Here is a 16471-nt window from a genome sequence, read left to right as displayed (position 1 = left end):
GCCCTCTGCCAGCAAAACCCAATCTTCCTCAAGCTCCACTTTCACTGGCAGAGGGCTGCAGGAGGCTGTCCCAGCTGAAAACGGATCCAGGAGGGCCGCGGCCTTTAGCTGTTTCCAAGGCAGCCTAAGATCTCAGCACCCCGCAAAACGGATTCGGCCCCTGGGCCTTGAGTTTGTTCTACGTCAGTCAAAATATGTTGAAGCTTTTAACTCTTCACACTAAATCCACTCCCACCATCTTTTCATCTGCTGGACTTCCTCTGACTTTGAAGGACCAGCATTTCAACCTCACTCTCTTAATACTTTAGGGGCTTAAATCAAGGAGGCACCCAACCGACATTTGCGCATGACCACTGGGGTGCCAACCAAGCATCCTTCATCTCCTTCCAAAGGCGCTAGAAGAGTTGGGTGCTTCACCTTGTGAAGCTGGATGGCCAATTCTTGCATTTCGGCTTCCAGGCGGTCGGCGTAGGCCAGCTCAAGGGCATCATTCAGTGGCCGGGCACTGCTGTGCCATCGGGCAATGGCAGAGGTCATCTTCCTTTTTGGTCCAAAGAGCCTACAGGGGAAAGTAAGCGGGAATCAGCAGGAAAGCTCCCACCAGAATTGTTTGCAGGCCCAACAAAGCAGCCTCTTGTTGGTTGGACTGGGCTCTTCCCCCACACAGACCCGCTTGGCACCAAGTGGGTCCAGAAGGTTGCTGCATACAGTGACACCTTTAGTCAAATACACTTCATTCATTCATTCATTCATTCATTCATTCATTCATTCATTCATTCATTCATAAAGTTTATTTATCCATTTTCTCCCCTTAAATCAGTGGTGGGTTTCAAAAAATTTTAGAACCTGTTCTGTAGGTGTGGCCTGCTTTGTGGGAGTGGCTTGCCAGCCATGTGATCGGATGGGAGTGGCTTGCCAGCCATGTGACTGGGTGGGAGTGGCTTGGCAGTCATGCGACTAGGTGGATGTGGCCAACTTGTAAAATGTGGTAAAACTCACTTAACAACGCTCTTGCTTAGCAACCAAAATGTTGGCTCAGAAACTCTGGCATTTGAAGCACACAAGTCTTAAAGCTGTCAAGTTACAAGACCCTTGCACTCCTAACCCTTTAGAAAAAAAAACCAGGGGTGTTCAAACTTGACAGCTTTAAGACTTGTGGACTTCAACTCCCAGAATTCCTCCTCCAGTCATGATGGCTCAGGAACTCTGGCATTAAAGAGTGCAAGTCTTAAAACTGTCAGGTTATAAGACCCTTGCACCCCTATATCTTTAGAAAAAAAACCCAGGGATGTTCAAACTTGACAGCTTTAAGACTTTAAGGTTTAGAGGCAGGCAGGGCGATTGCTGAGCCAGCCAATCAGTGAGTGGCGGGCGGGGAAAGTGTGGCGCGGACGGGAGGGAGAAGGGCGCTGGATCGGGTTCTAAACGGCACGGTAGATTTGTGGAATCACTTCTATAAAAGAGGTTAGAACTGGCAGGAACCCACCCCTGTCTTAAATATACATAGGTGCTTAATGAACAGTGTATTGCCTGCGTCATTTTAGGTTTACAAAATAAAGGTAATAATTCTGATATTAATGATAATAGTTGAAATAATAATCAATCAATTTACTTTATGCTCAATACTAATGACAATAGTTCAAGTATATCTGATAATAGTCTTTCAGCTTCTAACATTTGCATCTACATGTTAATTGTAGTATACCTGTATTATATAGCAATATATCGTACCGAGTAATATTCTCCCCATTTCTAATTTCTATCTCTATTTTCTAACTCTTGTTTAAGGAAATCTTATATTAAGAAGCATTCTATAGCTATCCATCATCTCTTGCCCTTTTTTGTATTTCAACTCCAATCTCCCTTACTCCTCCCTCGGGGTCTTGCATCTCCTTACATCACTCTTATTTAGTCTAAATATTTCATCTGCTTCTACATCTATTTCTCACTGTCGAATCTCCAGCATGCCCATCAATGAATCTTTCCTCCCTGCTGGGAGTTCTTTCTCTTTGTCCTCTTCTATATTTTGAAGTCTTAAAGTATAGTTTGCTTGTTCCATTTCAGGAATTTTTACTATCTCTTCCTCATCTTTATCTGTTTGTATCGTTTGTTGATTTGTCTCCTCTATTCCTTCCTCTACTCTTCCTACTTTCTCCTCTATTTCTTGGATTTCTCGTACATTTTTCGCTATCATTTGCGGAGAATTTCCCGATCTCATATCTCGTCATGTATCACTGTCCTTCATCTCCCAATGGTTTCCTTTATCACAGCTTCCTGAATACACTGAAGCATCAATAGTATTTCTTTTTTAGATGCATCTATTTATTTATTTTTTTATGAACGCAACCAGACTCTCTATCGGTAAGGGACATGCAGGGCCAAAACTGAAGATGTGAAGCATTGAGGGATAGGCTCTCTGGCAGGAAAGCTGCATGGTTCTGGGTCCAATCCTCAGCATAAAAATCCACTTACGTGATGCCTATCTCTTTTAAGTCACTCTCCGTTAAAGTCAAGAAGATGCGGAGGTCAATATCTTGCTCCTCAAAGATTTGCAAGTACTTCAGGCAGCCAATCTGGTCTAGGAAGGTGGCCAGGTCCTACAGCCCAGGAGAAGCAAAGAGACAGTCAGGAGCAGTGGTGGGTTGCTAATCTTTTTAGTACTAGTTGGGACCATATATTGAAGTCCATAGACCTTAAAATTGCTACGGTTGAGAAACACTGTTCTAGGTATATCTAGAATGGATAATTATTTGGAAAGGTTCTCAAGATTCTCTTGTAACACCCAACTCCCAGAATTCCCAGGTCGGCATGAAAATTCTGGGAGTTGAAGTCCATAGACCTTAAAATTGCCACAGTTGAGAAACACTGTTCTAGGTATATCTAGAATGAATTGGAAAGATTCTCAAGATTCTCTTACAACATCCAACTCCCAGAATTCTCCAGTCAGCATAATAGTTGGGAAATTCTGGGAGTCAAAGTCCACAATTTAAAAGATGCCAAGGTTGAGAAACACGGTTCTAGGTATACTTGGACATGGAGAATTGTTTTGGCAGATTCTCAAAATTCTCCTATGATAACCAACTACCAATAGAAACAACCCAGAAATCCAAAATGGTTCTTCTTTCCTGTATTGGCTAGCTTAGTTGGGCTTGAGAGTTACCTGTGGTCCAGCGCAGGAGGGGGTCTCATCATTAGATGGGCCGTGGTGTTGAGCTGAGGCCTTGGCTTTCCAAGGCCAGTGAGTGTCACTGTTGCCATAGCGATTCTTGGCCTTCATGGAACTCTTGGCATGTTTTCGGCTGGAGGACTTGGCTGCTGAGTCAGAATCCTGCACACAGTGAGAAGAAGGACAATGTCAGGGTTCCAAATAGCATCCAAAATTAAATCAGAGTCCAAGGCAAAGGATTCCTCAAAGTTCCAATTGATTAAGAGAGCCATGTTGGCACATCTGGGAAAACCCGAATCTGAAAGCTTCCCAGTTTTCCCCACCCAGTTGAAAGTTGAAGACCTTGCTCCCATACCCACAAGTCCCATCGCATGGTCCAATCTCCCACTGCCATGCTGGCAGTTCCACCCATCCAGTTCCGGTCAGGTGCAGAGACAAGGGATGACCTTGGCTTTCTAGAAAGAATATTGTTATGGCTACATAGCATCTAACTCTGTACAATCCCCCCTCCTATTTTCCCACAATTGAAAATCATACTAGAATAATAGAAAGTGTGGCAGAAGATCCACAAGAAAATATGGCTGCAGGCCTTACAGACAGAGGATAAGCCCAGCGAAAGCAGTCTTCTTCAAAACACAGGTTAGATAAATATGACAGGACCTCCTCCACGACCAAAGGTCAATTGTTAACAACTTCAGAAGCTTCCACACATCATCACTTTTTTATTATCACAAGTAGAAAAAGAATTAGGTTTCTTCTCAAGGAGCAACTTCAACCTCAGTGTACTTCCAGTTTCATGAAAAGGGGCTAGAGGTGACATGATAGCAGTGTTCCAATATTTGAGGAGCTGTCCCAAAGAAGAAGGGGTCAACCAATTCTTAGGTCAGACAAGAAGTAGCTGATGGAAACTAATGAAGGAGAGGACCAATCTAGAACTGAAAGAAATCCCCAGAACAATTAATCAGCTTGCCTTCAGAAGCTGTGGGTGCTCCAACACTGGAGGTTTTTAAGAAGAGACTGGACAGCCATTTGTTTGGGATGCTGTTGTGGCCCAGCAGGAGCCGTTGGAGCTGCCACCAGACTCCGATAGTGAGGGGCCCTATGAGTTGGTTCTGGAGGATGTGGAGGACCCTGGACAGGGTTCCAACTCCGAGCAGGGCGCAGAGAGGCTGGTTGGCCACCAGGAGGCGCCTGAGCCTTGGACCAGTGGGGAGGAGACAAGGGAGTGTGAGCCTGAGGTCAGCAGTGAGTTGTTCCTGGATGCCCGGCACCGAAGAGCTAATAGGTGTCAGAAACAGTTGCGCAGCTACAGGAGGTAATTGCACTCAGCTGGTGGTCATTAGGCTCCTCTTCAGACTATAAAAAGACTGCTTGTGTACACGCCCCTCTTGCAGAAGTCAATGCAGGAACGAATGTTGGAGAACATTTTTGTGAGCTTGGCAGGCTGGATTGCTGCCAGGGCTTATCTGTGCTGGATTGCTGCCCAAGCTTGTCTGTGCTGGTTTGCTGCCAAGGACCTGTCTGTCTGTTAATAAATTGCATAAAGTATCTTTGGCTCGGAGTGTGCTTTGGTATGGAGTGAGGGAGGTCAGAACAGGATGCTAGAGGGTCTCCTGCTTGAGCAGGGCGTTGGACTAGCAGACCACCAAGGTCTGTTCCAAGTATTAACAATAGCACTTGGACTTATATACTGCTTTACAGTGCTTTACATCCCTCTCTAAGCGGTTTACAGAGTCAGCCTCTTGGCCCCCAACAATCTGGGTCCTCATTTTCTCAACCTCGGAAGGGTGGAAGGCTGAGTCAATCTTGAGCCGGTCAGGCTCGAACTCCTGGCAGCGGGCAGTGAGTTAACCTCCAGTACTGCATTCTAACGACTGCACCACTATGGCTCTTTTTTCCGCACCAAGAATATGTATTTGTTTTCCACTTAAGACACCTTTGAGTCAAGTTGAATTCCCAGTAACTACATGAAGACACATGACGTTTCCTTGGCAACTAAGATAAAATTGGCCTTCTCAATCTAGTGCTGTTCTCTTCTGGGGGGGGAGGGGTGGTTGTCTTCTGGGGGGGGGGGATGTCCCCTCACCCGAGGCCCAATTCTGCTTAGTGTCAGGCCTGCAACCATCTTTTCTTTTGGATCTTTGGCCTGCCACATTTTCTATTATTTTACTATGCCTTTTCTATTGTGGGAAAATGGGAGGGGGGGATTGTACGGAGTTAGATGCTATGTAGCCATAACAAAATCCTTTCTAGAAAGCCAAGGTCATCCTTTGCCTCTGCACCTCTGCACCTGACCGGAACTGGATGGGTGGAACTGCCAGCATGGCAGTGGGAGATTGGACCATGCGATGGGACTTGTGGGTATGGGAGCAAGGTCTTCAACTTTCAACTGGGTGGGGAAAACTGGGAAGCTTTCAGATTTGGGTTTTCCCAGATGTGCCAACATGGCTCTCTTAATCAATTGGAACTTTGACCAATACTTTACCTCGGACTTTGATTTACTTTTGGATGCTAGTTGAAACCCGGACACTTAGCTCCCGAGTCCACCCAAGATCGCCCATGTGTTGCAGGTTCTCTACCTCATTGCTCTCTAAGGAGCCCTCGCTGCTGATGCCCACAGTTCTGGCCAGGCCTTCACTGCTACTGCTGGTCTTGATGGCACCCATGTCATTTGTGAAGAAGGAATTCTCTTCTGAAATAGCGAGGAGTGACAGAAGAAGACAGTTTCAGACCCAATGGAGGGGCAACCTTTCTATATTCAGATACTGACAAAACAAGGAGCAAATCTCACAATTTTAGGTCAGTATTATATCTTTCACCGAGGAGCGGTGTGGTGGTCTAGAGGTAGAACTCTTGCCTCACAGTCAGGAGGTTGTGAGTTCAAGCCTAGGTAGAGGTGGATATTTCTCTCTCTGGGCACGATGGGAATATAACTGCTGAATATAACTCCCCACTGGTGATAGGAAAGGCATCCGGCCAGCAAACTAGCCGCCCGGAGTCCTACGGGATTGGGCGGCTTATAAATTTATTAAATTACAAATTAAATTACGAATTAAACACTCAGCTCCATTTAGTTGTCCAGACTCCACCCCGATGCAAGGGACTATGGGGTTGTTAAAAGCGTGACCCGTCAAATGCGCGCTCAACAACAGTGCGCCGACAAAACCACGAGTTCGAAATCGCACCCACAAAAGGGCGCCGACAAATGCGTGTTGACAAAAGCGCAATTAGGGTTAAGGTAAGGGTTAGGGTAAGGCTTAGGGTTAGGCTTAGGCTTATTACGTTGTTTTCGCGTTGTTTGTTGATGGCGCGCTTTTGTCGGCGCGCATTTGTCGGCACCCTTCTGCGGGCGCGATTTCGACCTTGCGGTTTTCTCGCCGCGGTTTTGTCGGGCGCGCTTTTGTCGAGCGCGCATTTGTCGGTGAACCCGTTAAAAGATGATGATGATTATATTTTTCACTATGAACTTCAGTATTCTGAAAAAAATTGTGGATGTTGTAATGCATTTTGATGTATTCACCAGATGTAAATTTTGCTGAGTTTGGCGTACAAGTGTCTCATCCCTTTTTCATAGCCCTTTTGATTACTTTCAAAATAGATTGCCAGGTTGCAGATTTTATTAGAGATGCATGTTGGCAACTTTCAAATTCTCTAGCTTTTTCAACAGTGAATAAGAGAAGCAAAAGAAATGTCAAAATTAGATTATCTAAGCCAGTGTTTCTCAACCTTGGCAACTTGAAGATGTCCGGACTTCAACTCCCAGAATTCCCCAGCCAGCGAATGCTGGCTGGGGAATTCTGGGAGTTGAAGTCCGGACATCTTCAAGTTGCCAAGGTTGAGAAACACTGATCTAAGCTATGGGGTCGCAGTCAGCCCTAACATCGAAAACAAAGCTGAACTATTTTGGTTGACTGTTTAAGGTGCTGGCCTGGAAACCAGGAGACAGTGAGTTCTAGCCCCACCTCAGGCGTGAAAGCCAGATCAGTGATTTGGGGCCAATCATCAGGAGACAGTGAGTTCTAGCCCTGCCTCAGGCATGAAAACCAGCTGGGTAATTTTGGGCCAGCCCCTCTTTCTCAGCCCAACTCACCTCACAATATTGTTGTGGAGAAAATACCCTCTTCTCCCTGAAAACAAGACCTCTCCGGATAATAAACCCAATTGGACTTTTGAACGCATGGACTAAAATAAGCCCTTCCTGAAAATACTGCAACACAGCAGCAGCCATGAGGTGACCACGCTCGCCGCCTCCTGCACCTCAAAAATGATAAGACCTCCCCGAAAATAAAACCAAGCACTTTTTACAGGGGTCAAAAAAAAATAAGACCCTGTCTTATTTTCCTGAAAAAATGGTAGGAAGAGTAGGGGGTGAGGGTGGGAGGGGGAGGAAGGGAGGGAGAGAGAGAGGAAGAAAGAGAGAGGGGGGGGGGAGGGAGGGAGGGAGAGAACGAACGAACAGGTAGCCAGTATAGGCAGTGCTGGCAACAGATCACAATCTAATTCTAAGAACCAGGGAAATGATTATATTCCTTCAGCTCAGAGAACACAAAAATGTTATAATCCTATTCTAACATCTGCCAGTAACATCATACCCAAGCCCCTTAGCTTGACAGAGAACAGAAAGGAAGAATCCTAATTCATCTTTAGATTACTTATTCTGGAGCAAAACAGCCTGTATTTCAAAAGGAGCCCTGTCTTCCTGGAAGGCCTTGAGAGAGATCTCAGGTGGTCTGCAGGTGTTATGACCGAGGCTTCCCAAGAGCATGAAGCAAACTCCTGGCCCCAACAAAAACCCCTTTTATTAATTTCCTGTTAATTCTACTCATTCACGTCCAGCAAAGTCTTTCAAGGGAGGATTTACAGTCACACACCTTCTCTGGCTTGGAGAGCTGCCAGGCCGATATCTGCAAAACTTGGCAAGGAATCTAGGAACCAATTAAGCGAACTAATTGTCTCCTGCAAACTCCGTTCCCCTTTCCCTCCTCTTTTATTTCCTCTGGGAGGGGCCATTCATCGTCCACCTGTGGCCTTACTCCCAAGTCGACCCCTGTTCTTTAGCTGTTCCCTTCATCTGGCAACTCTGTGCATGCGCACACTGGGAACAGGCTCCAGCTGTTCCTCTGCCTCACTGATGTCTGACTCTGAAGGCAGCTGATAACTGCCAGACATCCCTGGCCCCCTCTCTGCCTCCGACACAGAGCCCTGATCAGAGCCTTCTCCAGACTCCAGGACTGGCCCATCTTCCTCCCCAACCTCCTCACTGTCCGAATCTGCTGTCAGCTGCACTGGCCGCTGGCAGGCCACAACAGCAGCAGGATCAGTCTATCCGGCCAAAGAAAAGACAGGGTACCTCGGCTGCTACTGCTCTCCACGTCACGGTCATTGATGGGGGAGATGACATCCCGGTATCGAAGGCCCCCTCCCTCCAAGCCGCTTCCATCGTCTTTAAAGGTGACGTAGCCTTCTGGCGGGACCTGCTCTGTGTGTAACAGGAAGGGACAGTAAAAGGAAGGGAGGTGAACAAAGGAATGGGAAGTCTTCAAAGTTTAGCTATTTGCATCATATAAATGTCTGTGCGGAAACCAAAAAAAAAAAAATATGGTTAAGGAGGTGGTCACATCTTATTTATGGAATCATTTTTATTTTATTCTGCTTTAATCAGTGAATCAGAATAGAGCTGGAAGGGACCTTGGAGGACTTCTAGTCCAACCTCAAGCAGGAGACCCTATATTCAGTGATGGCTAACCTTTTTCTCATCACGTGCCAAAAGTGCCTGTGTGCACCTATAATGAAAAGCGCGGGCGACCCGCCCACATGCCCTGACACACACACCCCGCGCGCATGCCCCCGCAACCCCTCACACTCCCCCTGCCAGTGCGCACCTGTGACCCACACTGCCCCGCACATGTGCGAAAACCAGCTGGCCACTAGCTAAACTTAGTTAAATTTAGTGACAATAGGTATAGTTAAATAAAAATTGATAATGATAGTAATGTATACAATGTTGAGCTGTAATGATAAGTAATAATTGGATATGAATATTGAATGTTACCTGTGAAGGGAAAGTTAGAAATACTTTTGGATTATATATAAAGGTTATTAATAACAATAACAATAAAAAAAACAAAATTAGACACAGCTAAGTTTTAATTATTAGGGGGAAATGTTATGATATAGGATATAGTTAAATAAAGAAAGGATAATGATAATAAATTATATACATGCTATGAGTACAATATAAGGGAATTGGATGTAAATGTTAAACAGGGATTTGGAAAGGAGGATTGGAATATTTTGGTATTAAATATTATGGATGTTTAGCTAGGATTTAATGTTAATGGAGGATTTTATAAATAAGTAAATGAAATGCCAGTACGTGGTTATGTATTAAATCTTGGTATATTTTATGATGAAGGACGTCTAAATAATCATAGTCAAATAAAAGTGGAGGTATGATGATGGTAATATAATAAATATCCAATTTAAGATATTAGAATTAATATGAATTATATTTGATGATGGTGGAAGAGATGCACAAAAGCCTTTTGTAACCAACCGATACACTTTCTACAGTATGTAAAGAAGGAGGATTTGTATGTTTGTTTTGAAAATAAAAATATATTTTTAAAAAAACCAGCTGACCATCGGGAGGTGCGCATGCACGATGAAGCCGAGCTGGGGCGATGGCTTGCGTGCCCACAGAGAGGCGAACCATCCATAGCACTATATCATTTCATATACATCACTGCCCAGTCTTTTCTTTAAAAAAACTCCAGGGTTGAACCCTCTACAACCTCTGTGTCAGGCCTGCAGGCATACTCCTTTCAGGATCTTTGGCCTGCCACACTCTCTTTTATTTTACTTTCAGTAGTGGAGTAATTGGGAGGGAGGAATAGTAAGGACTATTTAACTACCCGGAGGAGAGCCTTCTCGGTGGCTGCTCCGACCCTATGGAACCCTCACCACCCTTCAGACCTTCCGCGTAGCCCTTAAAACCTGGCTGTCCTGACAGGCCTGGGGCTAAAGACTTCAACCCCACCCGAATAGTATGACTGTTGTGCTTTTTAACGATGTATTGTCTTCATGTGTATAACTTGTTTTGTCCTTCCCTCCCCCTGAATTGTGAGCCGCCCTGAGTCCCCTCAGGGAAAAGGGCGGCATACAAATAAAGTTAAATCCAAATCCAAATCCAAGGAGTAGAATGTGTTTGTTTTCAAAATAAACATTCCTTTCTAGAAGCCCAAGGTCATCCTTTGTCTCCGCACCTCTGCACCTGACCGGAACTAGATGGGTGGAAATGCCAGCGTGGCCGAGGAAGATTGGACCCTGGGATGGGCTTGTGGGTGTGGGGGCAAGGTCTTGAACTTTCAACTGGGTGGAAACCCAGGAAACTTTCAGATTCGGGTTAATGTCAGCGTTCCAAATATCATCCAGAATTAAATCAGAGTTCAAGGCAGAGCTTTCCTCAAAGTTCCAATTTAATAAGGAAGACATGTTGGTACAAACTGTGGAAACCCAGGAAGCTTTCAGATTCGGGTAGTCCACAGTTTGTACCAACATGTCTCTCTTCTTAAATTGGAACTTTGATGAAAGCTCTGCCTTGAACTCTGATTTAATTCTGGATGATATTTGGAACACCGACACTCTGAATGCAAGCCATTCCACTGGTCCACTGCCCTCACCGTTAGGAAATTTCTCCATGGTTCTAGGTTGCTTCTCTCCTTGATTAGTTTTCATCCATTGCTTCTCATCCTGCCCTCAGGTGCTTTGGAAAATAGATCAAACCCCATAATCTTTGTGGCAGCCCCTCAAATACTGGAATGTTGCTATCCTGTCACCCCATCTCCTTCTTTTCCCTAGACTGGCCATGCCTAGTTCCTGCACAACTTTGGCAAAACTCCCAAAACTAACAAAAGGCAGCATGTAACATTGTATGCTGGCTGGGGAATTCTGAGAGTTGAAGTCCACAAGTCTTAAACGTTGCGAGGTTTTAACACCCCTGAAAGAGAGGCTTTCGCAATGACCAAATCTAGGACATACATGAGCTTCACTAAAGTTACTTTCTGGACAATGGCTAGTGGGTTAAGTATCTTACAGAAGGTATAGTTATCAAATTCTCTAGAAGAGTAAAAAAAAAATGGATCTTTGGGAAATGATCATGAATGTTATTTTCCCCCCACTTTGGTTGCTCTCAAGAGCAGGATAGCTCCCTCCTTTCCTGTGTCCCTCAATGTTAATTTAGGGTAGCACTTATATACCGCTTCAAGTGCTTCTACAGCCTGCTCTAAGTGGTTTACATATTGCCCCCGATAATCTGGGTCTTTATTTTGCCAAACTCGGAAGGATGGGAAATTGAATTGACCTTGAGCTGGTCAGGATCGACTTCCTGGCAGTGAGCAGAATTAGCCTGCAATACTGCATTCTCACCCCTGTGCCACCATGGCTGTAAGGATCTTGAACTGGTCAGGATCAAACTCCTGGCAGTCGGCAGAGTTACCCTGCAATACTACATTCTCACCACTGTGTCACCACGGCAGTAAGGATCTTGAGCTGCTCAGGATTGAACTCCTGGCAGTGAGCAGAATTAGCCTGCAATACTGCATTCTCACCACTGTGCCACCACGGCTGTAAGGATCTTGAACTGGTCAGGATCAAACTCCTGGCAGTCGGCAGAGTTAGCCTGCAATACTACATTATCACCACTGTGCCACCACGGCAGTAAGGATCTTGAGCTGGTCAGATCGAACTCCTGGCAGTGAGCAGAATTAGCCTGCAATACTGCATTCTCACCCCTGTGCCACCACGGCTGTAAGGATCTTGAACTGGTCAGGATCAAACTCCTGGCAGTCGGCAGAGTTACCCTGCAATACTGCATTCTCATCACTGTGTCACCACGGCAGTAAGGATCTTGAGCTGCTCAGGATCGAACTCCTGGCAGTGAGCAGAATTAGCCTGCAATACTGCATTCTCACCACTGTGCCACCACGGCTGTAAGGATCTTGAACTGGTCAGGATCAAACTCCTGGCAGTTGGCAGAGTTAGCCTGCAATACTACATTCTCACCACTGTGCCACCACGGCAGTAAGGATGTTGAGCTCATCAGGATCAAACTCCTGACAGTGAGCAGAATTAGCCTGCAATACTGCATTCTCACCACTGTGCCACCACGGCCATCTAGCCAGATTCTGAAGCAGAGGAGGTAAGACCTGAACTCACCATGATGAAGCCGATTTTTCCCACCAGTTCTGACTGCTGTGATCTTGGCCAGAGCGTGAGGCCCTTCGTGAATACTGGGTCCCCTGGATTTGCGGGCAGGCCTTTGTCTTTGGGGAGCACAGTAAGACTCATCAGAGGAGCTCAGATCTTCGTACTTCCCTGAAGGTCCAAAAGTGCAAGCAGTCATTTTAAAAAAATATACATTATTTATTATTTTATTATGTAAGTCAAAATATGAAACAGTAAAACAAACAAAGAAAGTGAAACAAAACAAAAGCATATATTCAATCCTAACAACAACAAAAAGGAGAAAAAAATTGTGCGCAAAAAAAAAAGAGAGAGAGAGAGAGAGAGATTAAAGTGATAAATTAAATTTAACATTTAACATGTAGGATCCATCCTGGCTGGGTGCTGAAACAAAAGAAAAAGCAGTAAACTCTCCTCTTTTACAAATATATACTATATAGAGACTGGAAACCATTTGTGGACTTTCTATGCGCTAAATATAACAGATTTTATAACTAACTCTATATCATCACTCTATCTAAATATAAAAGAAGAAAGAAGAAAAAGAAGTCAACAGGCTGAGCTGAACATTACACTAATCTTCAAGTCCCTCCGTTAACCCTCTGTGGTTATACTTAGCGCGCAGAAAGTCCACAAATGGTTTCCAGTCTCTTATAAAGCTGCCTAGTCCATTATCTCTAATCAAAGCTTTGATTAGCATTCTAGTCATTCTTGAATCTGTTTCCTGTTGGGCCAAGCTCAAAGGGAAGATTTCCATCGGCTACATCCACCTGGGCTTCCGATTCAATCAGATCCTTTTTCCAAGAGATTATAGCCTTTTACTCACCTGTGCCTCTCCGCAACACTTTGGGCACAGGCGCCGTATGCAAGTCTATCAGCCCAACAATCTTCATGTGTCCGTATTTCATGGCCAAGGTCCGTGCTGTGGCCCCCGTGCTGTCCCGTATGTCCACTTTCACGCCCTGTGGGAAGGCACCAACCTTCACTCAATCTGTCCAGTTAAAATGAACTGGTAGCAATTAGAAACATTTGCAGTAACCGGGAAACTGTGTTGTGGCCTAGCCAGTGCCCAGCAGAGCTGGTGGCAGACTCAGATAGTGAGGAGGTTGGGGGGGGGGCATGGGCCGGTCCTGGGGGCTGGGGAAGTCTTTGATGAGGGATCTGTGTCAGAGGCAGAGATGGGGCCAGGACCGTCCGACAGTTATCAGCTGCCTTCGGAGTCGGACATCAGTGGGGCAGAAGAACAGCTGGAGCCTGTTCCCGATGTGCGCATGCACAAAGCTGCCAGGGGAAGGAACAGCCAAAGAACAAGGGCTGACTCGGGAGTAAAGCTACAGGTGGACGGTGGATGGCCTCTTCCATAGGGAATAAAGAGGAGCAAAAGGGGAGGGGAGTTTGCAGGAGACAATTAGCTCAATACATGAGGGTGAAGATCTGTTCCTGGCTTCTTGCCAAGTAATTGCTGCTACAGCATGGCGTTTGGTAGATATCGGCCTGGCAGCTCTCCAAGCCCGATCAAGGCCTGTAGTTGTGAAATCTCACGAAAGACTGTTTGCCGGGGCTTTGCTGGAGAGGAATTATCTTTAACCTAAATAAAAGAGGTTTTATCAGGATGAGGAGTTGGCTTCATGATCTTGGGAGGTCTAGGTCAGAACAAATTCCTAATGAATATCTTTTGAGGGTCCATACTCCAAATGCAGTCATCAGAAGATTAATGGTGAAAAGCTTGTGAAAATTAACCTAAGTTATATCAGCTTTATTCATGCACTGTGCTCGCACAAAACCAGAACAGAATATTATGGCTGAGCAGGATATAGACATCACTGTTTAATAAACAGGCATGGTGCTTTTGATCTTCCTGGAAATCAATGGTCACTCACATGGCTGAGGAGATACTGGACGATGATCTCATGACCAGAAGCCGCTGCTTCCATCAGAGCGGAGTATCCACAAAGGGGTTCCCTGGCACGAGAGAAAATTAAAACGTATGGAAGTCAAAACTGGCGTGGTTAACAATGGGGCAAAAGGAAGGCTAGTTACAAAAGCACAGAATTAAGAGAACAGGGAATTATCCCCAAAACACAGATTAATTTCAGATGACCTCACCTTCCAAGGTAAATCATGTTTATTTAAGGATCTGGATTCTGCTTTTGATTTCACACGTGCTCCCAAAGTAACTTACATAAAGCCAATCAGCCCGACTGGCCGACTTTGGAACAGTAACTTAGCTAAGGAGTTGACAACCATGAAAATTTACTCTTCTTCATAGCATTCTCTACTGGCCTCCATGAAAAACAGGAGGCATAGTCCCAGTTTACTAAGTCTTTCTGGGCCACTAACTATGGGACTGGATTTGTTTATTATTAGACTAGCCGATAACTGGGCATTGCCCAGGTATTTATTTATAGGGGGGAAATGTACGGACCAAACGTAATTTCTAATGTTGGATTTTCCCCCTTACCAGAGGGAGCCCCCTTGTGGAGTACTGTGAAGCCGTTACCATGGCAACTCCACTGCGCTGTACAGTAGAAGCCATTTTATGGCAGTACGGTAGAAGCCATTTAAAGGCACAACAGGCTTCATCTTAACAGAACACACACCCCGAAAAATCCGGTAGATGTATAGATATAGGAATAATTAGGAATATATAAATATATGTATTTGAGTAGTAAATGGTTATGTTAGTACTGTCAAAAAGGATTGTAACGTATAGAAAACTATTTTGAAAGGTATTTGTATTTAATGTTTTAAATTCTTAATAAAGTCCCCCCCCCCAAAATAAATAAATAAATAAGCTGTTGTAAATTGAGGATGAGTTGTGTTATATTTGGCCATTTTCTCCTACCTGCAGTTGGCATTGGCTCCACTGTCCAGTAAGAACTTCACCATCTGCTGATGGCCAGCACTGGTGCAATGAAAGAGGGCAGTCCACCCATGGATGTCCGTCATCTCTAACTCCGCACCTTGCTTCACAGAAATGGAACATTCATTATTGCTCATCCCCAGGATCAGCGGTCACCAACTGGTGGTCTGTGGACCACTGATAGTCCGTGAGAATAATAATAATAATAATAATAATAATAATAATAATAACAACAACTATTTATTTATAAGATGCACAGCTGGTATAGTTAACTGGACACAAGCTGATTTGGACCTTTTGGACCAAAAAACCAGGAAACTAATGACAATGCACTACAGTTTACATCCACATGGTGATACTGATAGACTATATCTGCCCAGAAAATCAGGTGGCAGAGGATTATTACAAGTGAAGCAAACAGTTGAAGAAGAAAAACATGCACTGGCTGATTATTTAAAAGAAAGTCAAGAACATCTATTAATCGAAGTAAAGAACAAAAATCTACTGAAGGCCCAACAGATGAAACAAGAATACAGAAAAGATGTGATAAAATCAAGAATGGAGAGTTGGCAGAACAAAGCACTGCATGGCCAATTTCTGGAAAAAATAAAAGATAAAGTGGACAGTGAACAAACTTGGTTATGGTTAAAAACAGGTACATTAAAGAAAGAAACAGAGTCACTAATCCTGGCTGCGCAAGAACAAACTATCCGCACAAATGCCATTAAGGCCAAAATCGAAAAATCCTCTGATGATGCCAAATGCAGACTTTGCAAAGAAGCTGATGAAACTGTTGATCACATACTCAGCTGCTGTAAAACAATTGCGCAGACGGATTATAAATTGCGGCACAATTCAGTAGCACAAATGAGCCATTGGAATTTGTGCAAAAATTATAATATTAAAACAGCAACAAACTGGTGGGAACATCAGCCTGAAAAAGTCACTGAAAATCAGATGGTCAAGATCTTGTGGGATTTCCGTATACAAACCGACAAAATACTGGCACATAATACACCAGACATCACACTGGTTGAGAAAAATAAGGTCACAATCATAGACATCGCAATACCAGGTGATAGCAGAGTCGCCGAGAAGGAACATGAAAAAATCGCAAGATACCAGGACTTAAAAATCGAAATCCAACGACTGTGGCACAAACCAGCAGTGATAATTCCAGTGGTAATTGGCACACTGGG

The 16471-nt window shown here is 44.6% G+C and overlaps 1 protein-coding gene across 4 annotated transcripts in view; it reads right to left on the bottom strand.

The window, feature by feature from the left end:
- Positions 1–16471, bottom strand: part of ANKS3 (ankyrin repeat and sterile alpha motif domain containing 3) — a 31306-nt gene that overhangs the window by 7445 nt on the left and 7390 nt on the right. For 3 of the 4 annotated variants that reach the window (XM_032231338.1, XM_032231339.1, XM_032231340.1), the window contains exons 4-12: positions 15255–15376; positions 14290–14371; positions 13236–13371; positions 12383–12541; positions 8517–8645; positions 5746–5858; positions 3161–3328; positions 2473–2597; positions 418–559 (exon numbers count right to left, since the gene is read on the bottom strand). In XM_032231338.1, the coding sequence (XP_032087229.1) occupies positions 418–559; positions 2473–2597; positions 3161–3328; positions 5746–5858; positions 8517–8645; positions 12383–12541; positions 13236–13371; positions 14290–14371; positions 15255–15376 (1176 nt within the window). The remainder of the gene's footprint in view (positions 1–417; positions 560–2472; positions 2598–3160; positions 3329–5745; positions 5859–8516; positions 8646–12382; positions 12542–13235; positions 13372–14289; positions 14372–15254; positions 15377–16471) is intronic. The other variant, XM_032231341.1, reaches the window with a different exon arrangement.

Source organism: Thamnophis elegans, chromosome 14, assembly GCF_009769535.1.
Source record: "Thamnophis elegans isolate rThaEle1 chromosome 14, rThaEle1.pri, whole genome shotgun sequence".
Classification (NCBI taxonomy): domain Eukaryota; kingdom Metazoa; phylum Chordata; class Lepidosauria; order Squamata; family Colubridae; genus Thamnophis; species Thamnophis elegans.
Note: the sequence above shows the minus strand (reverse complement) of the source record. Positions and strands in the feature narration are given on the sequence as shown.